Source organism: Pyrgilauda ruficollis, unplaced genomic scaffold (genome assembly GCF_017590135.1).
Source record: "Pyrgilauda ruficollis isolate IOZ18807 unplaced genomic scaffold, ASM1759013v1 scaffold25, whole genome shotgun sequence".
Classification (NCBI taxonomy): domain Eukaryota; kingdom Metazoa; phylum Chordata; class Aves; order Passeriformes; family Passeridae; genus Pyrgilauda; species Pyrgilauda ruficollis.
Window position 1 is genome coordinate 9829948 of NW_024523822.1, and position 26008 is coordinate 9855955.

Genomic DNA, 26008 nt, shown 5'->3' on the forward strand with positions numbered 1-26008 from the left:
TTCAGACGACATTCCTTGTTTTAATGAGACTCAGAGATTTGTGAAAGTTTTGACAGGGCCCAGGGCTGCTTTCATATAAAGTTTTCCACTTGTGCAGGAGCAGAATCTCACCAACTGTTATCTTGAGACTTGCTGAAACTGCTTAGTGGGTTATTCCAGGCAGGCCAGGATGAATGGATTGCTGTGCAGCTGCCTTCACCCAGTCACAGCACTCTTATTTCACAGTTGCAGACATCTGCCTCAAGCAGGCACAGCTGACTCAGAGAGGAAGGCAGCAATGCAGGAGCATTCAACAGGAGAGATGTTGGCAGGGTTTATTGTCTCTACATTCTTTCCTCAAAATAACAGATCAAGTCACAGTGTCAAAGAAGACTGCTGAACTAAATTTCTCCCAGATCATAAATATAAAAAATAAAGGATAGATTCCTTCCTAGGAACACAAGTTCATACCTTTTAATTATTTTCTTTCCTAAAACCAAGTAAAAAGCCAGACACATTTTCATAAACTACAAAGGTAATACAGCAGGCAGGAGTCACTCTGATTACATTAGGTATAATTCCTTTGTAAAATCCATGAACACCTTCTTTCCTTTAAAGAAAAAAATCAGACATAAAACAAAGCCTGGCATTTTATTTCTCACACTCCCATTGAGAGATGTACTTCAGGTTAGAAATAACAATTTCAGACAGTGTTTAAAGTGCATCAAGTATTAACCCATTGTTTTTTCTTCTGAACATATAATAGCATTATGTAGATCAGTTATTTAGCCTAGACTTTGAGTGTTTTTTGTGGGTATTGTCCAAGTAAGGCAATTTACCATCTTGCTTCATGCTACAAGAACTGGCTAAATAACTAAGAAAAGCCAGCATTCATGTTTTGAGAATTTAAGCACCCCTTCCAGAATTTTGATTCTACTGGCCAATAAATGAGAATCTAATTTCACCCAATTTGAATCAGTGTGTCATGCTAGGGCTATTAAAAAGTTTTAGAGACATTAAATCCCAGCTCTTTAGGTGCAGGCCTCACAGGCACAGGACACCTTGGAGGATGAGAAAACAGATCCTGAGAAATGTTTGGGTGTGGTTTACACAACCCTCCCTAAGTCCCATTTGTTTCATCATGAGCTCAGCAGTGGCTCCAGAATGGCTGCACTCCACTTCACCAGAACTAAAAAGCCTTCCTGTAGCCTGCAGCACTGAAGGGCTCAGCACTGACACATCAGAGCTACTTCTGCTCTGAATTGCCTCCAGTCAAAATGGTTGCACAGCATCTGAACCAGGGGAGCTCCTGGAACAACAGAGCCTCGGTCACCTACTGAGCTGGCCCCTCTTCACAGCCCAGGAGCCCATTCCCAGCTCTCCAGCAATATGGGCCAAGCCAGAAGCACTGCCCAAAGCCACGGATGCACATGCAGAGGTGGCCACCCTCAATAACTACACAGGGCTGTGTGAAAACTCCCCTGCACTGTGCAGCTCAGGGAAGGTTTGTGAGAAGATACGAATAGGTGTGAGGTCACAGGTCTCTCAAGGTCCTACAGGAAGCTGGGACCAGACTACAAGTGCAGTCAGGCCCCAGGGTAACCCAGGGACATCAGTATAAGCAGCTCTGGCTAGCTCACTTCACCTTGCCAGGAATTTGGATTAGCCACAACTCCCAGCAGCACAATGCTCCTGTCCTATGTGACAACCCAAAGCAGTTCAAGTGAGACTTCATTCAGTGTCCCAAACCAGCCATGACAATGTTATTTTTTGGCCTGTGAAATTTGCTGGAGAAGAGAGAAGGGAGACAGAATAAACAGCAGAAACCTGCAGGGGGCATTGACTCTCTCCTATCTCCTGGGCTTACTGCTGTTGGTGGCATCTTGCACAATATGACTTTGTACAACTAACACTTTGTTTGCTCTGAACTGTACTGGTTCTGCAAGTCAGCACAGAAGCCAGTAAAGGTAGCTCTGATTCTGTAAAACTCAGTTTCCAACGTGTAGGCCTTTAATTTTGCACACCTACCTCCACGTCCTGCGGATCACATCAAACACCCCGGAATATGTGTTATGCTGGTCTTGAAGACGAGCTCGCACAACTTGATAGGGATATGTCGCTACCACAGCAAATATTTTGGATACAGCTGCCATCATTATGTATTCCACAGTGTTCTAAAAGCAACAAAAATGGTCAGGCTTGTCTTAGGTATGGTTTAAATTAGCCAGTTCCCAAAATCTTATTTGATTTTTAAATGTACAACCAAACAATACTCTAGATTTTTCCCTCTTATAATACAACACATTAAGAGAAATGTCAGCGTTTACTACATGCAGTGCTACAATGTAAAACATGTGTTGTGCCTTCTCATTCCCATCAAGACAAACACTTCTTCCAAAGGTAGCTACCTTTGCCCAGCTTGCACCCCAACAGTTTTCCAGGGTTTAATACCACCCCCTCTGGTTCCACAAGTAAGGAAAAACCCTCATTCCATCCTCTAAAATTCTCAAAACACTTGCCAAAGTAAGAAGTTGGTTTTCAAAACCAGTGAAAACCAGTTGCTTGTTCCTAAAAAGTGACAAAGTATTATCTCCTTCTGTATATTCTGCACTCAATTAATGTACCAATACTTTGTACATTTGGCCGCTGTACAACCTGATAAATGGAATCCACTTGTATTTATTTACATGCCACAACATAATTTTATTCTCAAGCATCCTACCAATTTTGTATCTGATACTCTGTTTCTATACTTGTTGTATCTCTCTTTCAAATCCTCGTAGGCCATGAACTGAAGTGCTCCATGTGATGTTCCGAACAGGCCAGGCACAAATCCCTAAAAGAAGGGCAAAACAAGGTTAAAGGGTAATGCACAAACCTAAACAAATTGACAGAGCACAGCTCACACCCCTACATTTGTCCTCCCTTAATGTACAGACTGTGCTGCACAGCAGCTGCAGTCTGACCCAGGTGTCCTTAAGGCAGGCATCACACCAACACTTAATAAATGCTACTTTTCTGACACACAGCCTAAAGTCACCCACTGAGTCACTGAGATAAAACAAGTGGCCCAGGGACTCCACCTCACAGAGCACAAGCTGGAAACACAGATTAGGATTGCAAGATCACAAATCAGGCTGTGGTCTTGCAAATGTGCCTCCAGAGACTGGCACTGAGGGGTTTGGGTCCCACCCGAGACTGGTAACACATGCTGGCAACTCAGAGAAGAGCCACCAGGAGCAGAGGTACTAAACGTTATTGTGATTGAGCCCAGGAAATAGATATGCATGTGCTTGCACTTGTGTCCCTACAAAAATGTGTGTCTATGAGATATACAGATATATATATTTCTATACTAAAAATGTTTGTGTCTATATAGAATCATTTCAGTTGGAAAAAATCTTTAGGATGATCAAATCTAACCATAAACCTGACACTGCCATGTCCACCACCATAACATGTCCCTGTGGCAGAAGAGAGTGAGCTGCTCCAGCACTGTATTTCTTACACAAACACAATACAATACACATCAATCTTTAGGTTCAAAAAAGTTGAAATGAAGGGGGAAAACAGGTACTTTCTGAACTGTCTCCACAAGAAAGAGAAGACAGGAGTTCCCCCAGGAGCAGGACTAGCTCCATTAAAATGAGCTGTCAGCTGCAGGGGCTCTGAAAAGCACTAATTCTTTTTGAAGAGTTGGTAATTTACATTGAAAACCACAAATAAATGGAGGATTAATCATCTTGGACAGAAAGGGACTCAAAAGCTTGCTGCAAACTGTTGGGGTACAACAGAGTAAGTGAACAAAATATGGTTAAAAGCACTCAAAGAACCAAAGTTTTAAAAAAACCAACCAAACAACCAAAAAAACCCCAGTTTTTCCTATGATCCATTCAGACAAGAAAAAAGAATTTAAAAATGTGCTCAGATGCCAAACTGTGTTACACTAAAAGGGAAGCCCAAAATGTTGAAGACTTATCAGAATACGAATAAAAACCTGGAGAAGGTGAAAAGGAGAATAGATCTCTGAAGGAGTCCACTGAATTGGTGTTAACAAGACAAAATAATAAAACTCCTAAATTGCAGAAAAAACCTCAACAACTAAAACTACAGCAGGAAGAAAAGTTGCACGGATAATACACAAAATACCACTTCAGGGATCAGCTTTCCAAATGCTACTTATAGATTTCTAAAGTTTTTCAGTCATTCAGGAAATGATTTTTTAGAATTTCTTTAATACATGAGGATAAATTTCTTTTCACAGTAAGAAATAATGGTCATGAACTCTCCATCAGTGACCACAAAGTGATGAAATGCATTAAGGGCTAGTCAAAGTCCCAGAAAAAAAACTTCCCCAAATAAGAACAAGAGGAATTAAACCACATATCTCTATTTTGTCAGCTGTAAGCACAAAGTGAAGTTTGAAGCCAAAGGGCCCCAAAAGAGGGAAAAAGACAACTTTGGTCTTCAGAAATCCTGCATCAGAGAAAAAAAATGAATGCAATATAAAAACAGGAGCAGAAAAAAAATTTGTGCAAAAATGTAAAAAAAAATTATCTGGGTCAGCAAAAAAAACCAACCAAAACCCAGTACGAAACTTATGGACAGTGATAGCAGGGAAAATCTTCACAAACATTTCCCGGTGATTAATCAGTAAAACAACTAAAAGACAGTGGAAGTAATTGTTCTCCACTTGGAAAGAATTAGAACAATGTATTTATATCATAGAAAAATGAGGTAATGCTTTCTCTGCCAACAAAAGAAGAACATTAAACAACCTTTAAGAGAGCTAAACTCTTAAACTTAAGCCAGAAGATTTGGATAACTCGCACCCTTGAGTCCTAAAGCATCCACTGGTAGTACTTCATACACAAACACCAGCATGCTTAAAGTCCTGTGCTGAGCTTCCAAAGACTGAGGGACCTTTAATGTTGGGCCAATATTAAAAAATCCAAGAAGGGAGTGAGGCAACTGTCAGCCAATGTGCCTCGGTAAAATAGGAGCTGACCCAGGCTTTTATTGATCATAGAAAACAATGCATTCTTATGGAAAAACGTTTCAAAGCAAAACTGATTTCTTCACAGCACTGAAATATCTTGGCCGGGGAAGTTTTTGAAACATATTCTATTTTCTTATTCTTAGAATAATTTAATTCAAAATTCTTTCTTGCCACAAAATTTGATAGAATTTCATATTTATTTTTATCCAAAATATGACTTCAAAGAGAAATTTTATAATAACTTCATGTATTTCTTGTTATTTTTTACTTTAATATTTGAAATATATCTTTAGAAGATTTTTGCCATGAAGGAATGACAAGATGAATGCTTCCTCAAAGAAGTCCTGCTTGAATTCTCTTTCAAAGGATTAGAACAATAGACAAAATTAAATATAGTTCTATATTTATATTCTATAATTAGAAACTTAAATGGCATATAATTCTGAGCAGCAGACAGGGAATAAAGAAATATTTTAAAGTTGGCTCAAAGTGCTTTAAGTGCTGAAAATCCATGACAAGGAGAAAATGTCCTGTTGGTTGGTGTTTCAAAGGTTACCCACCACAATAAAAAGAAACACAGGCAAATGTACACACTGGAAAACCTGTGCTTCTTAGAAAGAAGGGAACAAGGTTCATCTGGTGATGTGGTACTCACATCACTGCCTGAAGTGTTTGACAGCACGCAAGCCAGAACAGCCTCTGCTGTCTGTTTCAAAAGAATGCAGCAAATACCCCTTGTAATCTCTCCAGTGCTGCCTTCATTTGGGCTCTAGTGTGTCCAAGACCTGCAGCATCTCAGTGCCCTGCTCTGACAACTTGTGCAGATAAAACACTGAAGTCCTCATTATTATCTTGATTCCCTCATGGTGAAAAATGTTGCCATCTTTTATGTGAAAGCCACTTTTGCTTATGTCTCTGTGTAGAACCTGCAACTTAAGTTAAAATCAAGATGGCCAAATCTCAATGGGTTACAAGTACAAAGATATAGAAAGCTTACAAGCTTCATATTTATAAGAAGAAAAATAACAGAAGCAAAAGCATTGCAAAATAAAGAGAGCTAAGTGCCTTAGCCGTTGAGGGACCAGGAAAAGTACTTTATCCTTGCCTACCAAAAGTGAAATGCCAACACAGAAGTATCCAAATATATTTCACTTGCACACATTACTGTTATGGCTTTTGTTGTTGTCAGCATGCTACATTTTTATTCTCAGTCTTGATGAACCTGGATTTTACTTTAATCTCCTTAAATATTCTACATTTCCTGTGTATTTTACTCTTGTTTATTAAGCATTGCTCTATTTCCAACTGCTGCTTCTATATCATCAACAAAGGAGAATAAAAAATGCACATATAGAAATATGGAGGCCATGCATTCCTGACTGGTGTCTTAGCAGTCGCAGTCTCTAGAGAGAGACATCTAACATCTAACAGTTAAACACCTCATCTAACAGAGAAACATCTAACAGTTTCTCAACAGCTCAGAGATATTTTATGGTTTCCTAAAAGCACCAATCCTACAATCTTACAACTATTTTACCATGTTTGGGCACTCCTACCTTATGCTTGAAAAGAACACCACAGCACTCATAACATGAAGATGGTTGCACGACATCTATTAATGGCAAAGCAATCTTTAGAGCTCAAATCTCCAGCAGATCCATAGGTGTGTTCAAAGTACATAACCCCAAGCTGTTTTTTAATTCAGCCTGGTGTGCAGCAGAGCAGCTCTGTCCCCAGTCATCAGGGGACCAGAAAACAAAGCCCAGTGGATGGAGGGTGTGGAAGATCACTGACTGGATGAGTACTGGGATAATGAGCGAAGGAGACTCCTCCTGCCTTTTCAGAACCAGGCCAAGTCCAAGAGGAACAACTTACTGAGAAACCCAGATTCAGGCAAACTATATTTGATGAACAATCAATACCCAGCAGAGCTAATAAAGACAGCTTTGATCCCTGCTAGAAAGATTGATGTAGCCTGACATTACCAGTGTGTACCTCAAAGGACTGAAGGGATTTGCTCAGACCAGGAACAGCATCTATGCAATAAAGAGCCATATCAAATTGCTTGGTCAGAAATACCACTCTTTAGAAGACAAATCTCAAACAGCAAGAAACTCCTTCCAGATTTTATTTCCCATTCTATCTGAGACAGTTGCTCTATTTGAGATCCCTTCATTTACTATAAGGTGGTACTATCTGAGATCCCCGTATCTGCTATAAGGAATGCTATCTGAAATGAAGATTATGAGGAAAAAGAAGACAATTGTGTGTATTGCAACTCCTGACTCAGGGCAAAAACAAAGCTTTAGCTGTACAATTTCAAACAGAGCAAGAAAAAGAAAAGCTTCCCCAAACACTGAAATGGAGGAAGGCTAAATCATGTTCAAGTCAAAGAGCCATCTGAAGAGGTGCCTTTTCCCCCAGTATAGACAAGGCTGAGAGAGTCTTGACGTCAAATGGAAGTTGCTCAGTGTGCACACTTATGTAGGTCACTTAGGACCTATTTAGGTCACCTTCTTTGCAGATTTAAGCAAGTAATTTGCTCTTTCAAAGGAAGTAGCTGCTTTAGTCCCACACTTGCAGATTAACACTACAAAGAAGTGTCTAGTGCCAAAGGCGACACATGCTACATGCACAAATAATCTGAAAAGAAGGGGGGGAAGGATATCTTAAAACCTAACAGATCCAAGAAATCAGAACTTATCTACATGGAACAGAGCAGACATCCAGGCAGGCAAACCAGAAATACTGACAATTTCAATTTAGGAATAAGTAAGGTGCCTTGATCCTAGTGTTAGAATTTGGCATTCATTGCCACGAAGCACACAAGTCTTACAGAATAGGAAGGATCACATTTTTCACTGAAAATAAAATAAGCTAATGTTCAGTAATCAGAATAATTTCTAAGAGAAAGTGGTCTTGTTCCCTATCCCTGGCAGTGCTCAAGGCCAGGCTGGATGGGCTCTGAGCAGCTTGGGCTAGTGGAAGGTACACCTGCCCATCACAGGGGTGTTGGAACAAGAATATCTTTAAGATCCCTTAAAACCCAAACCATCCTATGATTCTATGATTCTGCAGCATTACTTGCAGGAGAAGAGCCAGACTGAACTAAAATAGGTTTCTTCACAACTTCCAGGCACTGATGAACGCATCTTGATGTCATGACCTGAAGGGAGGAGGAGGCAAAAAGTTCTAATCTTGTTGCCATCTGTTTCCCTAAATTAAAGGGAACAAAAAACCCCACACATATGCAGACCATATTTAGAAGTCTGCAAACTTAATACATCTAGAGCTGACAGATTACAGACATCAATAACCAGAGGGCAAGTAAGCAATTGTGAAACTATCCATTATAGTTTATATTCATTATAGAAGTAAAAATTAAGTCATGTTATCTTCCAGAAGAGGTCAGAAACACAGAGATAAGGGATAAAACGCAAGGAAGTACTACCAGCAACATAGGTTACATTTTTGCTGTCCTGCTTATCCAAATCCTAATTATAGGAAGATTCAAAAAAATTACAGAGCAGTTTATCACCAGTATAATGGCTTTTCTTCTGACTAAGCCTTTTTGCTGCAGTTCTTCAGCGGGAAAGACTCACAGAATGAAAGTGAGCTATCACAATTTATTCTTTTTGCAGACAAATATTTAGAAGTCTCACCATGCTACCGGGTGGTGCCAGGCAATCATGGAATTTTTCTGAAATGTGATTACCTTATATAAGCCACGTATGCCCTCTGTCTTGTATATCTTTATAAGAGCATCAAACATTCCTCTGTACTGCCGCTTGGATGGATCCACGCCAGCGTTATATTGTAGCACAAGTCGGGTCTTGGTTACCCATATTGGGTTTGTAATGCAGAGGGTCATGGCTCCTGAGGACAGACAGAATTTACACTCATTGCTATGCCAGCTCCACAGATTGTCCAGTTTGTTCAGTCCCACGTAACTTCTACAATGACAAAACTGCTTTTCCTACCAGAGTACTCATATTGCTCAAAACAGGTGAAGTTTATGCCCTCCACTGCTCCCTCTCTCTCCCTTCAAAGCTCACAGTCAAGTCCAATTCACTCCTGCTGTGGTACTTTTGTAGGGTACATGTATTTTTGCACATTCCTAGTACAGCCCCTTTTTTCTTTCACCTTTCCACAGTCAGTAGTATAATCTGAAGTAGACAGTAAATGTAATTTCTTAATGCACCACTGATTATCTGAGTTATTCTTCAGTATACAATAATTCAAAATTTAATGGACACCTCCCTGATGCGAAATTTGCTTAATAATTTTGACAGGTTAATAGCAAGAACCTGTTATAGCTTTATAGGTTATTGAAAATACCATTGTAGCAGAATCCATTACTGTATTTCATGTCATACAATATGCCCTATATTTCAACGTTAAATGAATGCTTCAAAATCCTAATGAAGTCTTCCAAATTGCCTGTACACCATGTAGTGACAGGAACAAGGGGGAATGATTCAAACTGAAAGAGAGCAGGTTTAGATTAAGTATGAGGCAGAAATTCTTTACTGTGACAGTGGTGAGGCACTGGAACACGTTGCCCAGAGAAGCTGTGGATGCTCCACCTCTGGGAGTGTTCAAGGCCAGGCTGGATGGGGCTTTGAGCACCCTGGTCCAGTGGGAGGTGTCCCAGCCAAAGACAGGGGGCTGGAACTAGATTATTTTAAGGTCCCTTCCAACCCAAAGCATCCAACCCAAAGCATTCCATGATTCAATAGGCCACCTCCTTTCCAGGTCCAAGTGTAAACATTTAACAGGCTAACAATCTGATAGCAGCAGATTTCTGTAGTTACATTTTGGGACCCAATACCGTACTAAATATGGGAAGTACTTATACAGAATGAAAACCAGGACAAAAGACATTTTGACAACTGTTAATTCTGCACAAAACTGAAGGACCACAGTGATCCACCTATTTGTGCTAGACATCTTTGTTTTATTTACAGACAACAAACTATTGCATCTGGGATGGAACACTTGCACTTGCCACCTGTAAGAAAAAGCTGCACTGACACAGAAAGGCAGGTAGCAGCATATGGGAAGGGTACAAGTGAACATTAATTTTTGCATTTAACCTCACCAGCCTCTGCAGCTGACACCAGATGTTCGCTCGCACTGAGACTTTCCATCTTCCCCTCCTTCTTGTAAGCTTTGATGGCATTGTAACTGGAAAATAAACAACGTAGTTTAGTGAAGGTGAAAACAGACCTACATCACAAAAAACCCAATCCAGAATGACATACCTGGCTTAAGATCATGGTGGTACACAGCCTTTGAAGAAAAGGCATCCAAACTACTGTTATTTAATTGATTAATTGTCTCTGAGCAGTTCGCTCTTAAAGTGAACCATGGAAATATATATTTAAATTGTACAATTAAAGTGTCAGTATCAATGGGACTGCATCTTGAAAATTACCAGATATCCAGAATTAACTCTAAAAGAAGTTTATTGGGACCCACAGTGCTAGGTATGTACCTTCTAGCTCAGAAATACACTGAGAATTATTCTCTTGATCCTCTTGATTCTCTTGCAAAGTTTGCAATCTTTGTTAATTAAGGAATTGCCAACAGAAGATGAAGTGTCAATAGCAGTCTACAGCAAAGCTTAAGGACTGAAGTACAACAATAACACTCTAGACAACTGATAAGTGAGCTTGCATAGGCATACCAGCTAACTAGTCCCTAAAATGTTTCAATTAATAGGGATAAGCAGTAACAGAGTTAATAAAGTAGAATATTAAAAGATGGGCTTTAAAAGCAAAGCCCATAAACTGACAAAAACAATGAAAAAAACTGTCACTAAAATGATTAAAAACAATCAAACGTTTAGTTTCAGTAGAAAACTTCACGCTCTTTAATTTTTAAGAAATCAATTTAGGTTCTTGTTTTTCATGAGGTTTTAAGAACAGTGTATTGGCACTTTTAGAGAATTCTTTATGAACAGTATCATCACCTCTCAAATTCCTTAGTATTTTCACAGCATCAAGAGAATGCACTGTACCTGACAAAGGATCAGGTCTCTGACTCAAACTGCTTAAATTCTAAAATGGTAAACCATAATAAACCTTAACAAACCTGGACTAGCTAAGAAAATTACAAGTTTGTAAGTCCCTTAGCACATTTTTATACCCCACAAAGAAGATGCAGTGTATATCTGAACACTACATTGTGCAGGCAGTGACACATTTTACAGTTCTACTTACAAGAAGAAGTAAAGTCCCCAGGAGGCCCCTGCTCCCACCATGTTTGGAGTCACCCCTTGGTACAAGCCTCGAAGCCCTTCATGCTTCCAGACTGTGCTCATACAGTGAAGAATTCCATTGTACTTTGGCCTCAGCTCCAACCCATCGCTTACTACAAAAGAAAGAAATGATATTGGAAAACATTTCAGGAAGCATAAAGTTCAACTGCCTCCAAGCCAACACAGGAGCCCACAGCCTCTAAAGCAAGCAATAAATGAACATGAAAGGTAACTGATCAACTGTATTACATGAATGTTATTTCACAAGTATGCAAGAGTTGGGGTTTACAGCTTTATAAGCTTAGAGCTCAAGAACTTAGGGGAAAAAGGGGGGAAAGGAAATAAAAAAGAGTGAAACTACTTAGTTCAATAAGAGGAAAGTTCCTATTAATCTGACAAAGCTAAATAAATGCACTTTAGTACATTTTTGATAAGCAGCAGATCTGAAGTTTTCTGTTTCTTCTTTTTAGCACTCCAGCGATTTTGCATCATATTTCAGGTGATACGGATGGCATCCTTGACATGTTTCTCTAAGCTGTTTAGACAAGTCCCAAGTAACAACCCTTAAATTCAAATTTTCTCTTTAAAATGTTCTATAAAGCAATGGGTCACGTCTTACTGATTCCCAAGTCAGTTTTTACCAGAATACTCAAAGGTTTCTTCTCTCACCTAATAACCTAACAGCCGGTTGTCCACATGTTCAGAAAATACCACTTCAAAAACATAGAAAACACACAAGTTTTTGTCTGACAGATCATGTAGAACATGGATGTCACAAAACTTGAAATTACTATTGCTCCTACCACAACAACAAAGGAGTAAGTTGATTACTGATGAGATATGTGATGCAGTCCATGGTGAGAAGACAAAAGGTAACAAACGCAAGCTGAAATACAGGGAATTTTGACTAGCACTTTTTATCCAGCAGAATGGCCAAATAATTGAACAAGTTGCCTGAAGAGCATCTTTGGAGCTACTCAAAACTCCAATACACAAGACTGAACAAACTGATCTAAGCAGAGCTTATCTGAGTAGGGGGTGAACTCCTTGGCTCTCTTCTGAGCTAAATGACTCTGTGCTGCCAACAGAGCAGCAGTTTTCATTCTTCCTACAGACGTATGGCTAGACTGCAACTGCACTGAAAACTGATCTCAAAGTTTTACAAGTGTAGTTTTTGTGTCCCCATCAAAATTAATCCTGGTAAACAGGCATTTTCTGTTTGGTGCCACATTTATTATTAATTCCCCTTGAACTCCGTGTATGGGACAGACTCTGTATAATAATTGTGTAATAATTGTGACAGACTTCAGCATTGAAGACAAAATGCTTTGCTGAGCACAGTGGGACAATGCCTCAACACCTTGACAACACTGAAAACTAGAATACAAACACCTCTTTTCTCCTTCCTGAATAAGTGTTGCTAGACCTTTCCCACAGATACTTGTGAAATTTTTACCATGCAGACACCAGATCAAGTTTATAACCATATTAAACAACATCGGAAATCAGACACACGAATGCAAGTCTTTCTGTCAATGATACTGCCAAGAATCTTCACAGAATTAACCAGACCTAATTAGACCTGGCTACTTAGGGACATGACCAGCTGACTACTGAATGTTTCCATGGTTGAAGAGATTACAGCCTGTCTGGGTAAACTTTTCCAGTATTTAACCATTCTCACAGTAAAATAACTGGAACTTTCCATGTTCACGCTTGTGCCTGTTCTTTTTCAGCCTACTATCTCCAAGAATCTGACTTTACCTTCCAATAACATTGTCATAGACCGCAATTTTGCAATCCCTCAGCCCTTCCTTTCAGAGCCAAAGGGATGCTGTTCTGTCAGCCTGTTCTATGCCATGTGCTCCAGCCCCTTCACCGGTCTGGTGGCTTCCACCGAAGTCACACCAGTGTGTCATTGTCTTCCTTCCTTGTCCTGGTAAACACAGTACTTCTGATGTAGTCTTACAAATGGAAAACAGAGAGAAAAGAGCCCTTCTGCTGGTTGTGCTTTTTGTAACGCAGCCCAGGATGTGTCCAACGTTTTGAACTTCATAAAATGTCTCTGGGATAGTTTGGTTTTGAGATCTTAAAAAAACCATGTATCTATTTATGAAAACAACCCAAAGATACAGGAAAATGTTTCAACCTCTGAAAGAAAATATGATATGGACAAGTTTCTCAAATACGCAGAAAAGTCAAGAAAAGTTGCCATGTTTCCTTGGAAAAAACAAATCAGTTACAGAGTTTTGTGCAAAACACCACCACTATTGTTAAGGACCAAGGTTATTCCACAACCACCGCTACACTCTGAGTGCTGAGAATCTTTGGCATAGAGGTGAACTTTGAACGTGGGTTTGGGCAAGCCGCCTGCTGAAAGCGGGCAGCGCTCCGCTGCCTCTGGCACCGGCGGCCACCGGGGGAACGGCGGGGGAAGAGGCCGGCAGCTCTCCCACCTGCCTGCAAACACCTCGGGGCACACCGCACACGATACAGCCCCTACAAGAGACAAGAAGCAGCTTTGGGATAGCGGGAAGAGAATGGGAGACCGTCCCTTTAGGCTTACGGCTATTTGTTCCCAGCCGTGGGGCTGCAGAGAGAACGGGCTTGGGGCAGGGAGCCGGGCCAGAGAGAGCGGGCCTGGGGCAGGGAGCCGGGCCAGAGAGAGCGGGCTTGGGGCAGGGAGCCGGGCCAGAGAGAGCGGGCCTGGGGCAGGGAGCCGGGCCAGAGAGAGCGGGCTTGGGGCAGGGAGCCGGGCCAGAGAGAGCGGGCTTGGGGCACGGAGCCGGGCCAGAGAGCGCGGGCTTGGGGCACGGAGCCGGGCCAGAGAGCGCGGGCTTGGGGCACGGAGCCGGGCCAGAGAGAGCGGGCTTGGGGCACGGAGCCGGGCCAGAGAGAGCGGCGCGGGCTTGGGGCACGGAGCCCGGGCTCGGCGAGCTCGGGCACGTCGGTGCGCCCTGAGCGCAGGACGGCGGCGGGCGGCCGGTCCGGCCTCACCTGCGAAGCGGATCTTGACGAGGTCCAGCGGGTGCAGCGCCAGGGTGGCCAGGACGCCGCCGCTCATTCCCGCCGCCAGGTTCTCCAGCCGCACGTGCCGCAGCACGGAGCGCAGCGCCGGCTCCCCCGACAGCGGCTCGCGCGCCGCGCACGCGGGCCCCGCGGCGCCCATCGCCGGCCGCGCGCGCGCAGGGGGGCGGGGCCGCGGAGGGGCTCGCGGCCTCGCGCGAGAACGGCCCGAGCGGCGCATCCGGTCACGTGTGCGCGCGGCGGCGGCGGGATGCGGGTGAAGGTGCTGAGCCGCAACCCCGATGACTACGTGCGGGACACCAAGCTGGACCTGCAGCGCGGTGAGCGGGGCTCCGGCATCGGCCCCCGGCACGGCCCGGCCCGGCCCGGCCGGAAACGGCACGGCATGGCACGGCACGGCCCGCCCGGAAGGCGTGAGGCCGGCGGCGCAGGAAGGCGTTCGGGCGCCCGTCGTCCGCGCCCCGCTCCGCTCCGGCCCCCTCCCGTCCCCTGCCGCTGCCCGCTAGCAGCGAGAATCGGGCAGTGCGCTTTGGGCTTCCCTCCTTGCGGGTGCCGGTCCGTGGCGGGGATCGCCGGGCAGACCTTGCCGTGCCGGGCCCAGGCCGCGGCTGCCGGAGCCGCAGCTCGGGGTGGCGGAGCCTGGAGCTGCCACAGCCTGGTCTGGAAGCGGCGTCACAGCAGGAGGGCGAGGCTGGGGGTTTAATCACTGGTCTGGTACCCCCAGATTGCGCTTAGTATTTCCTAGGTTACCCTTTGCAGTTTTTTGCTCTTAATGCTGTTTCATTCCTGGTATGTCGCGTTCTGCTTCTTGCACGTTCATTCTTAAAACTGCCAAAAATTGTGTTGGTTTTGCACACAGAATAATAGAGTTTTGGAAGGGAACTCTAAAGGTTGTCTAGTCCAACCCCCCACACCCTTCCCTGTGGTGAGCAGAGACATCTTCAGCTAGATCAGGCTGCTCAGAACCTTGATGGGGCATGTGCCATCTCATTGTAAAAAGCTTATTACTACTGCCTAGTCTAAATTGACCTCTTTAAGTTTAAAACTGTTACTCATTGTCATGTCATAACAGACTGTCTAAAAAGTCTGTCCCCATCTTTCTTATAGCCCCCGTTAAGTACTGAAAGGTCACAGTGGGGTCTGCCTGGAACTGTCTCTTCTCCAGGCTGAACAACCCCAGCTCTCACAGCCTTTCCTCATGGGAGAGGTAGTCCATCCCTCAGCTCATCTCTTCTCTGGACCTGCTCCAGCAGGGGTTTCTAATTTGTGTTCTTCCTGTTGCAGTTCCAAGGAACTATGACCCTGCATTGCATCCATTTGAGGTTGCATAGCCCCCATTAAGTACTGAAAGGTCACAGTGGGGTCTGCCTGGAACTGTCTCTTCTCCAGGCTGAACAACCCCAGCTCTCACAGCCTTTCCTCATGGGAGAGGTAGTCCATCCCTCAGCTCATCTCTTCTCTGGACCTGCTCCAGCAGGGGTTTCTAATTTGTGTTCTTCCTGTTGCAGTTCCAAGGAACTATGACCCTGCATTGCATCCATTTGAGGTTGCACGAGAGTACACAAGAGCTCTGAATGCCACAAAACTAGAACGTGTGTTTGCAAAACCCTTTCTTAGTTCACTTGATGGCCACAGAGATGGAGTTAATTGCATGGCCAAACATCCAAAAAGTTTGTCTACTGTGCTGTCTGGAGCTTGTGATGGAGAGGTAAGCTTACAATCCACATCAAAGAAGGTATCTTTTCTTATTTTTGTTTTTCTCTTTTGTGTTTTGTTGGGTTGTTTGGTTGGTTTTGTCACACCTTACTTTTCTGTCTCTGTTTGGCCTGTTGCCTTCATCCTCACTCGGAAGGTGAAACTTTTTGCTGCTCTGTAGCTCTGCCACTGTACAGGGGAGAAACTGGGGAGACAGATTGTAGGAAAGGCTCATGGGCTGAGATAAGGACAGCGAGGGATCCCTCACCTATTACCACCAGGGACAAAACAGACTGAACTTGGGGTTATTAATTGAATTTACTGTTAACAAACTGAGAACAGAATAATGAGAAGTAAAATAAGACCTTAAAACTACCTTTTTCCCCACCCTCCCTCCTTCCCAGGCTCTCCCTTCTCCCCAGCAGCACAGGGAAGTGGGGGAAGTGAGTTACAGTCAGTTTATTACAAGTTCTTCCTGCCTCTACTCAGGGGGAGGAGGTGCTCTGCTGCTCCACTGTGGGTCCTCCCGTGGGAGACAGTTCTCCATTCCCCAGCAGCACAGGGAAGTGGGTGAAGTGGGTTACAGTCAGTTCATTACAAGTTCTTCCTGCCTCTACTCAGGGAGAGGAGGTGCTCTGCTGCTCCACTTGGGTCCTCCCGTGGGAGACAGTTCTCCATGACTTCTCCAGTGTGAGTCCTTTCCACAGGCTGCAGCTTTTCACGAGTTGCTGCTCTGTGGGTGGCTGTTCAACATTGTATAATCCTTCAAGCAGAGGCTGCTCCAGTGTGGGTCCCCCACAGGGTCACAAGTCCTAGGAAACCTGCTCCAGTGTGGGCTTCTCTCTCCATGGGTCCCGAGGTCCCTGCCAGGAGACTTCTCCAGTAAGGGCTTGCCATGGATCACAGCCTGCTTTGGGTGACTCCCCTATTACCACCAGGGACAAGACAGACTGAGCTTGGGGTTATTAATTGAATTTACTGTTAACAAACTGAGAACAGAATAATGAGAAGTAAAATAAAACCTTAAAAATACCTGCCCCCCACCCCTCCCTCCTTCCCAGGCTCTCCCTTCTCCTCCCCAGCAGCACAGGGAAGTGGGTGAAGTGGGTTACAGTCAGTTCATTACAAGTTCTTCCTGCCTCTACTCAGGGAGAGGAGGTGCTCTGCTGCTCCACTTGGGTCCTCCCGTGGGAGACAGTTCTCCATGACTTCTCCAGTGTGAGTCCTTTCCACAGGCTGCAGCTTTTCACGAGTTGCTGCTCTGTGGGTGGCTGTTCAACATTGTATAATCCTTCAAGCAGAGGCTGCTCCAGTGTGGGTCCCCCACAGGGTCACAAGTCCTAGGAAACCTGCTCCAGTGTGGGCTTCTCTCTCCATGGGTCCCGAGGTCCCTGCCAGGAGACTTCTCCAGTAAGGGCTTGCCATGGATCACAGCCTGCTTTGGGTGCATCTGGCCTCAGTCTTCTCCACAGGTGCAGGTGGATCTCTGCACTTCCATTAACCTCCTCCATGGGCACCAGGGGCACTGCTGCCTCATCGTGGTCTTCACAACAGGCTGCAGAGGAACCTCAGTTCCTCCTCCTCCTTCTTCCCTCACCTTGGTGTCTGCAGAGTTATTCTCTCATGTATTCTCTCTCCTCTCTTCTCTGAGTGCAGTTACGTTTGCCCACTAACTTTTATTCCTTTTTAAAAGTGTTATCACAGAGTTGTTACCACCATTTCTCCTTAGCTTGGCCTTGTCCAGGGGTGGGTCTGTGTGGGAGCTGGCTGGCATTGGCTCTGCTGGATGTGGAGAAAGATTCCAGCAGCTTCTCACAGAAGCCACCCCTGTCAACTCCCACTACCAAAACCTAGCCATGCAAAGCCAATACACATTGTGGTTGCTTTTTGCTGCCTACATGACCCCCCTTCTCCACTCCTCCCCCTAAAGAAGTTAAACTGCCAGATTAGCTAGGGTGAAGGGGCACACAACCAAAAATTTTTTGGAATAACAGGGTTTTGTACTGCGTAAAGAAGGCTAACCCTGTATATATTTGATTTACATAGCTATTGTAAATAGCGGTCAAGGACACTTTAATTGGAACTAGTTGCAGAAAAAACTGCCTGTCTTTTCTGAATTACCTGTCTTTTCTCACCCTTACATTGCTCATTTGATAGTACTTGAATACTCTGAAGGTATTCAAGGGCAGTTTAAAGGTCTTCTAGGCAGTTGGTTGCTTTCTGCTTTTTTATAGAAAGTACACATGTCATGCAGTAGTATAAGGGAAGTTAACCTTTTCAGAGAGAAGTGGAACACATTTCTGTGAAAGTTCTTATCCAAATTTCTTATCCACTGATAGAGCAAGTAAAGTACTTGGTACCGTAAATACATAAAAATATAAAAAGTGACCTCCATTTCTTTGTTGTTGGTTTTTAAATGAGCCCAAAAGCTTTGAAACAGAAACCTCTGTGAGAGGTGGACATCCACACACAATGTAGTACAGCAGCTGGACAGAAAAAAATCTGTTGGTTCCAATTTCTTTGTGCTTTTGTCTTTAAAGACCACTTTCTGCTAATTTTATAACTGCTTCTGTTTTTTAGCAAGAATTCCAGTTCAAAAATAGGGGAGTGCAAAATGCAGAAAGTATACAGCTTAAGTCAGGATGGAGGGTAGGAATGAAAGAACATCACTTTTAAAATTATTTTCAAGAAAGAAATTATTAATTTTTAACATGATCAAATCTGACCTATGTCCAAGCCAACTCTGCCATTTCATTACAGCATATGTGGTTTCTTATACTTGAATTATGAACTGCCGCTGTGGGCTGTAGAAAGCTTACAGAATAATTGCTTTTTGTTTTTATCAGGTTAAAATTTGGAACTTGACCAAACGACAGTGCATCCGCACGATACAAGCCCACGAAGGCTTTGTTCGAGGCATGTGTGCCCGTTTCTGTGGTACATCATTCTTCACTGTAAGTATTCTGTGTCTCCTTAGCAGTGCAGCAGCACAGAGTACCTGCTCACCATCTGTTTTCCACTGAGAACCTTGCTCTCTGCCATAGAACATTTAAATATTGTATGACTACACTTATTAAATGTGTCGGTGAACGCGACAGTTCTATTTAGGATGAAGTTTTTTCTGATGCTGTGATATGGATGTCATTCAAGACCATCAAAGGGATAAATACCAGCAAAGAGCTAACAGATGGTCATGTAATTAAAACTCCAGTAAACTAGTTTTTGTTAAAGTAGTAAATGGATTGTGTTCATTGCAAGATGTAAAAAAGTTAAAAAGTAACCGTTTGCATATACATATACCATGTAAAAAAGTGACCATTTGCATATATTATGATTAATCTGATTAAGTTAAGATCATTTTTTATTGTTTTATAAAAAACCACAACAGGTTCAGTTGCATGTAAACTGCTTTGAAATAGTGTGTCTTCCTGTTGGCATTAAAACAGTTCGAAGACAACACAACAAGAAGTTGTTTTTGAAAACAGGAAGTGTCATGAGTTTGTGTTTTGTTTGAAGTGGTCATAGAAGAGCCATTTTCCCTACAGTATATTTATTTTTTCTAAGGTACATACTAGGTCACAGGGATGTAGTTAGGATATAGGGAAAGCCACAGTAAAAAATCTTAAGTGACTCCAGGTTAGTTACTCCCCTTTTGACAATCTGCCTGAAAATTGAGAGAGGGAGAGAAACAGCAGTAGTGCAGTCAGGGAGGGGAAGATAAACTTGTAAAGTTAACAATTTTAGGCCTGTTTTCGTGATCCAGGCACTGTACAGCCCTGCAAAAGCTTGTGCTGGCATTAGTGCAAGAGGTAGAACAAAATTTGGAGCAGGTAACCAGAGCAACTGAGGTGGAAAGTGCCTTTTAACTGATTACAGGTTCACCAAAGTGACTTCCAGAAGATAATTTGCAGCTTAGGGTGCCAGTTGATTAAAAATCACAAAATGTAGCCTTACAAAATAGCTATCATTCCAGCTCACCATTTTCCTGTTCAGCTATCTATTTTGGAAACTGGAAAAGCCTCGTGGATCAAGATGGACAGTGGAATAGATGAAGGAAAGTTGTGGTGGGAAACAAGTGACAAACTGGGAATCAATCGCCTGCTCTCAGAAGCCGACAGATCCCCAGACAATCTCTGAGCAGCCCCCACCTGCTCTTTCTGCTCCCAGTACTGCAGCTTTTATTGCAGAGCATTGTTCTGTGCTATGGGATACTCCTTTGGCCAGTTCAGGACATCTGTCACGCCCGTGTCCCCTCGCAGTCTGCTGCCCACCCCAAGCCTGTTTGCTGGTGGGTGAAGCAGGGATGATGGACACAGAGAGGGAGCAGGGGAAATGCACAGCCAGGGCTTGGGTGCTGCATCAGGGCTGTTTCAGCCACACATCAAAAACAGTGCCAGGTGGGCTGATACAAAGAATGTTCACTGCAGTCAGACCATGTACATGTTTTAATGACATGTTATGGCCAGGAGAGCTAATCTGTAGCTTGGAGGTGTAAAATGGAACAATGAACAGGCAGGAGGAAGCATGTGTATATCAGAATATTTTTTTAAAGGATGCCTGTATTTAATTGCAAAGCACATCTAGCAAAATAAAAGGGAATATATTTACATAAAACTGTACATGATTTCTCTAATATTTCCAGGTTGGTGATGACAAAACCGTGAAGCAGTGGAAAATGGAGAGCCCAGAATATGGAGAAGAAGAAGAACCTATTCATACAATTCTTGGAAAGGTAGTAAATCTGAGTTTTGATTTTCCCACATCTCTTCTTTTGAATTAAGTTTGAATCATTTCTTATCTAGCTTTTGAAGGAGAGAGAAATAATTTGATATCACCTGTTATCATAATTGGTTGTAATTTGCTGGCAAATTTTATAATGGCACTTTTAAAATATCATGTTTTTATTACACTTACTTTACATGTAACCAGAAAGGACTCTTCAAATGCCAACAGAGACTGCTTAGCTCTGTCTGTACTAATTATCCCTTTCCTGCAAACTGGTCACATTTCTCTGTAGTCTTTTCAGATGTGTATTGTCAGTGCTTAGTCTGCATTACTTACTTTTCCTACCAATATCTCACAGCCATTCAATACAAAATACTAACTTTACATCTTCCTTATTGACAAAAGCAATCTAAAAATAGATATTTTGGCACTTTGAATTTATGAAAAGCTTGTGTTAAGAAAAACATTAAATGCTTTTTTCAAATAGATAGTTTGAGACTCTTTAGTTATTGCAGTGTCTGTGGAATTCAAGTCCCCACTGAAAATACAGTTGCACTCTTAAAATTTTCATTTGCTTTAAAATCAGCCAGGATTTTGTAAATATGCCTTCAGTGCCAACTCCATTGTAAATTCACAAGAAATGCATACATGCACTTTAAATGGAAAAGAAAGCTTGCCTACTGGAAGGGGTACATCTGATAAGGCTTAGTTTCTAGTAGCAATGGTGAGTTAATTTTCAGTAATATGAATGAGAAAAACCATGTGAGACTCCACATGCTAAGGTTTGTTGATTTTTTTTTTTTTCTAACAGGACATACTTGAGTATTTAGGCATACAATTGGGTTTTAAAATTTTTGCTTTGTTTTTTGTTTTTTTTCCCTTAAAGACAGTGTATACAGGAATTGATCACCACTGGAAGGAGCCTGTTTTTGCTACCTGTGGCCATCAAGTGGACATTTGGGATGAACAAAGGACAAGCCCTAAGTGTTCTCTGACTTGGGGTTTTGATAGCATAAGCAGTGTAAAATTTAATCCCATTGAGGTAATGATTGTGTAATATATTGGAAATTAGTATTTTTCTTGAGCAGTATGAGATATAAACTCTGTTTACACCATCTTGATTATTTTTTTTCTTCCAAATTTAGATTTTATGTTTCAATGGAATATATAGGGGGATGTATACATAGATTTTGATGGTTATATTATTTTGGAATGTAGTACCATATAATTTTATCTTTTGTCTCTGTTAGTGTGGGAGAGGAGAAACAAAAGCAGGGCAGTCTCCATTCTGCCCACAACAATACATCCCTGGTACCTCAGTCATACAGTGTAGCAGTTAAGTGGCTGCCAGTTCATCTGTTCCAGTATTCTACTCCCTGTGACTGAGACTTCCCACCCTCCCCATGGCAAAACAATTTCATTTCATCTTTTACAGCACTTCTGTTATACCCCTTGACTGGGCTGTGCTCATGGGAAAAGTGTTTATGAGGAATTGTCTGTTAGTTTTAAAGTAGAGGGCACTGCATGGATTCTGAATCTTACAAGGAAAGCTATTTAAAAGTTTGTGCTGGGTAATTAGCTGTACAGAAAAATTAATGAATGTATTTTCTTGACTGAAAAGGAAACTCATGACCAGCTTTGTGAAATAGCTGAGGTATCTGATGTAAGTTGTTAACCACACTCTAGAAATATTCAAAAGGCCATACACACTGGTTTTGGTGGTTTTTTTTTTTCAGACTTACCTTTTGGGAAGCTGTGCTTCTGACAGAAATATTGTGCTATATGATATGAGAAAATCAACTCCATTAAAGAAGGTAATATTTTTCTTTTTAAGATTAATTACTGTTGCTGATAATCATACTGAATATATTAATGGCATGTAACTGTTGGTGACAGTAGAGATCGGGGAGCTCTGAAATCTGAGTTCACTGAGTTTTCATTGTCTCAGTCTTGAGTTTCAATTAATGTTGGGATTTAAACAATACAGAGTTGGAAGAGCCTTTTTCTGCATTCAGACAGGCTGTCATGCTCACTCTGTTGTAATTCTTGATCAAGTGCCTGAGCTGACAGCAATTTCATAATAAGAACTTTATGTTCCTATATTGCATTCTGTCTATGTGATTTTTTTAAAATTTTTTTTTTCACTTCCTTGCCAGAAGGAAGCAAGGTAGCTTCACCACTGGAGAGCCTTGCTGTGTGTTTGAAAAGGGGTTTCTCCTTCAAAGGAAGATAAACCCTTCCCTATACACCTACTATAAATATTCAGAAATCCTGTGCAGTGTACTCAAAATATTTGTATGTGGAACGTACCGATGACCTAAAGGTTCCTATTTAACAGAATATTTGTATTTATTTAGATAAGAGGCTGGTAATTCATACACACATATCAAACCTCAATCAAGTTCAGTAGTTCTGAGCCCCAGAACTATCTTAAAAATATTCTTCTTGAAATGCAGTATTCTGGCTTGTGAATGTGCACTCAGTGTTCTCCTGTGTTACATACTGTCTGCAGCATCACTGAGCTGATACACACTACATCATTGAAATGGTACTTAGTTATAAAAAGGAATGTTGTTGGCATAGCAATATTTGTTTCTCTCCCAATTGTGCCCCAACAATTTTTAGTGAAGTTTCATTTGGGCCACTGAGGCAGTGCTTATAGAAACTTGTAAGTGATGCCAGCTAAAGAGCTGAATGTTGAAATGAACCCAGCCAGTGCTGTAGAGCTGCAGCATCTGGTCAAAGGATGCAGCTTGATCCTTTGTGAGCTAAGTTTGAATCTAACAGAATTTTACATATATGCTAAATATATGACTGTACATACATGTGCATATAGAATTATTGTAGACTGTGTGCACTGTTGTAGACTGTGTTTGTATATGTGTATCTCATGTAAGCAGCGTGCTGAGGTGCATTTCCTGCTGTAGGAATAAAACACTGGCTAGTACTTCCTTGCTTCCATGGGCACAGTACTGGCTTTCTTCCTGCGACAGGGATGATTCTGCTGTGGAGAGTAGGTGAAATATCCATTTCTGCATTGAGAGCTAAGAGCTCTGGAACTCCTAAGAGAAGGGTTTTGCTTATTAGTGGTACCTTACTGATGCATGGGCGCTGGTTTCTGGCACTGCTATGTTCCTGGGACTTGATCAGCAAAGCAGTTGGAGCTCAGTGGGAGTCCCTTCATTAATGGAAATAGGAGTACAGCTTTTCACATCATGAAGCAATAGCTCTGTTGCCCTTTTGTCCTGAGTGTGAGTTTCAAAGCCTTAAGTTTTAAAAAGGGAGGGATGAGATAGTGAGATGCTACCTAGGTTCAAAAGAGGAACTAGTCTAAAAAAAGCTGGGAAAGATGAGTGAAAGCAATTCTGTTGAAAGACAAGAGGAAAATGTTTTGGTAGGAATTGGTACTCTTCAAAAGTCATTCTTGTGCAACCTGTGGGATCAGGAAAGCTTAGGGTGTTTTAAAGATAGACTAGCATTTTAACAGCTGACAGGAACTGTGTTTTCTCTTGCTTGATGCATTCTTAGGTTTCTCAACTAGAAACCTTGTAGGTAGTAAAGGAAAACAGGTTAATTATTTGGGTAATGTTTCTGTGTTAAAGTCATCTCAACATTTCCAGGCTGACATTCTTTGTAATCAACTGTTCACAGTTAAAATAATTAAACCCAGAGAATCAAGTCTTCAGGGACTTCACAATTTGGACTTGTCTTAATGGGGACTTAAACTCACCCATTTTCTAAGAAGATGTACAATAGATTAAAAATAGCAGTTAAAAATGGTTCTGGTGTGGGTTTAGATAGTTCTGAAATGCCATTATTAATGTATTTACAGCAACTTAAATCACTTCCAGCCCAGGCTGCCTTACATAGTTTTTACTAAACCTTATGCTAGAACTGTACAGACAATCTTATTTCTTAGGCACTATTTTAATTCCAAAAGCCACTGCTGAAATCAACTGAAGGCTTGTAAATTTTGGTGAAAAAATAAGAGATTCGGAGCATGACAGAACTTGACTCCTTTGGAAAGAGCTGGATTTTTAGCAATATTGAAGTTATTTTGTAACATGACTTAAAGTACTTACTATACATACAGTGGGTTAACATTGTGTGCTCATTTTGCAGTGGTTGATAAACTTGAAGGAATTAAGAACAGTCCTTGATTATTAACTTCCCAGTTTTGTGCAAGTTTTATAACTAGGACAATACTGAGATCTGAGCAGATTCTGGTTGTCGCATTAGTGTAAACAGGAGACATCTCAGTGTCTACTTTTTACACTAGAGATCACTTTAGAGATCTGATGATTACATTCACTTCTGGTTGCATGCAGTTCCTGAAAATAAGCAGTGTTCTGCAACACAGACTTTATAATGAACTTGATGGTGTCACCTAGGAAATTAGGATTTAGGGAGAATGAGAGGAATAGACACACATTCAATGCAGTCTTTTGGAGGGGTGTTCAGTAAAATCATCACTATAAACTTGTTTTGAGACTGTGTTAATTACTGGAAGGGTTATAATTGTGCAACTATATTCTGAAATATGTGTGTAAATTTATGGTTTTCAGTGTAGTAAGCCAAGAACAAAAATGGGGTTTGAGTACCATAGTGTTAAGCACCCAAATTTCAGGATTTTTAGGTAGGATTATAGCTGGCCTGGAGCATTGTAGAAAATCCTGTTTAGAGTTGTTCAGTTTGTTAATCAGTTGCTCTGTAATTACACATCCACTTTGTGTCAGGCATACTGTGTAGTTCTTATTTTCAAATAAATGGTTGGAAGTTCCTCTCAGGCTCGGCAGAAGCCAAAGCTGCAGTGTCTGGTGTGTCAGATGATTTTCTCCCTGCCATGTCTTGTCCCACAGGGGCCCAGCTGTCCTCCAAGGTGGGGACATCCAACATACAGCTTGCTAGTGCCTCCTGTCTAGTCTGCAGTTAGAAAGTAAAAGGGTTTTATTAGTCTGTTATCAGCTGCCTTCCTCCCACTTCAGGGCCAGCTGGCCTCTTTGTTGGCCATATGCTTACAAGCAGCAAGCAAATCTTACAAACGTGTGAGGAATGATTCACTGCTGATACAGTGAGAGTGCTGGGTACCTGACAACACAGTAACTTCTGTGTGCCTTGGTTGGCACTTCCTCAGGAAATGGCAACTGGCCAGGAGAATTGGTGAACTGCAATTTTAGACATAAAATAATGAAGGGGTAATAACTGGGGGAACATAAACATGTTACAATTGCTTTGCAAATGCTGGTTCACAGCTTCAGTGAATGACTATATCCCTTGAAGTAACCACTTAATTAGGTGTTTCTATAGATTACTTAACTAAA

General features: G+C 42.1%; 2 protein-coding genes across 2 annotated transcripts in view; one reads left to right on the forward strand and one right to left on the reverse strand.

The window, feature by feature from the left end:
- On the reverse strand, nt 1-14502 carry SLC25A32 (solute carrier family 25 member 32). The gene is made up of 8 exons (XM_041470598.1): nt 14238-14502; nt 11203-11353; nt 10080-10165; nt 8694-8854; nt 2702-2815; nt 2008-2153; nt 451-589; nt 1-330 (listed from the first exon to the last, which is right to left on the reverse strand). The coding sequence occupies exons 1-7, from the start codon at nt 14485-14487 to the stop codon at nt 454-456; spliced, it is 1044 nt and encodes a 347-aa protein (XP_041326532.1). The 5' UTR covers nt 14488-14502; the 3' UTR covers nt 1-330; nt 451-453.
- The window catches only part of DCAF13 (DDB1 and CUL4 associated factor 13), a 26980-nt gene continuing 15467 nt past the window's right edge, over nt 14496-26008 (forward strand). The window contains exons 1-6 of the mRNA XM_041470597.1: nt 14496-14587; nt 15776-15975; nt 18809-18916; nt 20605-20694; nt 21574-21729; nt 22424-22501. Of these exons, the coding sequence (XP_041326531.1) occupies nt 14518-14587; nt 15776-15975; nt 18809-18916; nt 20605-20694; nt 21574-21729; nt 22424-22501 (702 nt within the window). The 5' untranslated portion in view covers nt 14496-14517. The remainder of the gene's footprint in view (nt 14588-15775; nt 15976-18808; nt 18917-20604; nt 20695-21573; nt 21730-22423; nt 22502-26008) is intronic.

What these genes read in the sequence shown, in the direction of transcription:
- SLC25A32 (XM_041470598.1), bottom strand. Translation starts at nt 14,487, where the DNA reads ATGCGCCGCTCGGGCCGTTCTCGCGCGAGGCCGCGAGCCCCTCCGCGG. An exon ending in GAGTATCAGATACAAAATTG is followed by an intron (nt 2,154 to 2,701) that starts GTAGGATGCTTG and finishes TGTTGCTTTTAG; the next exon opens with AACACTGTGGAATACATAAT. An exon ending in GTGATCCGCAGGACGTGGAG is followed by an intron (nt 590 to 2,007) that starts GTAGGTGTGCAA and finishes TTTTCTTTAAAG; the next exon opens with GAAAGAAGGTGTTCATGGAT.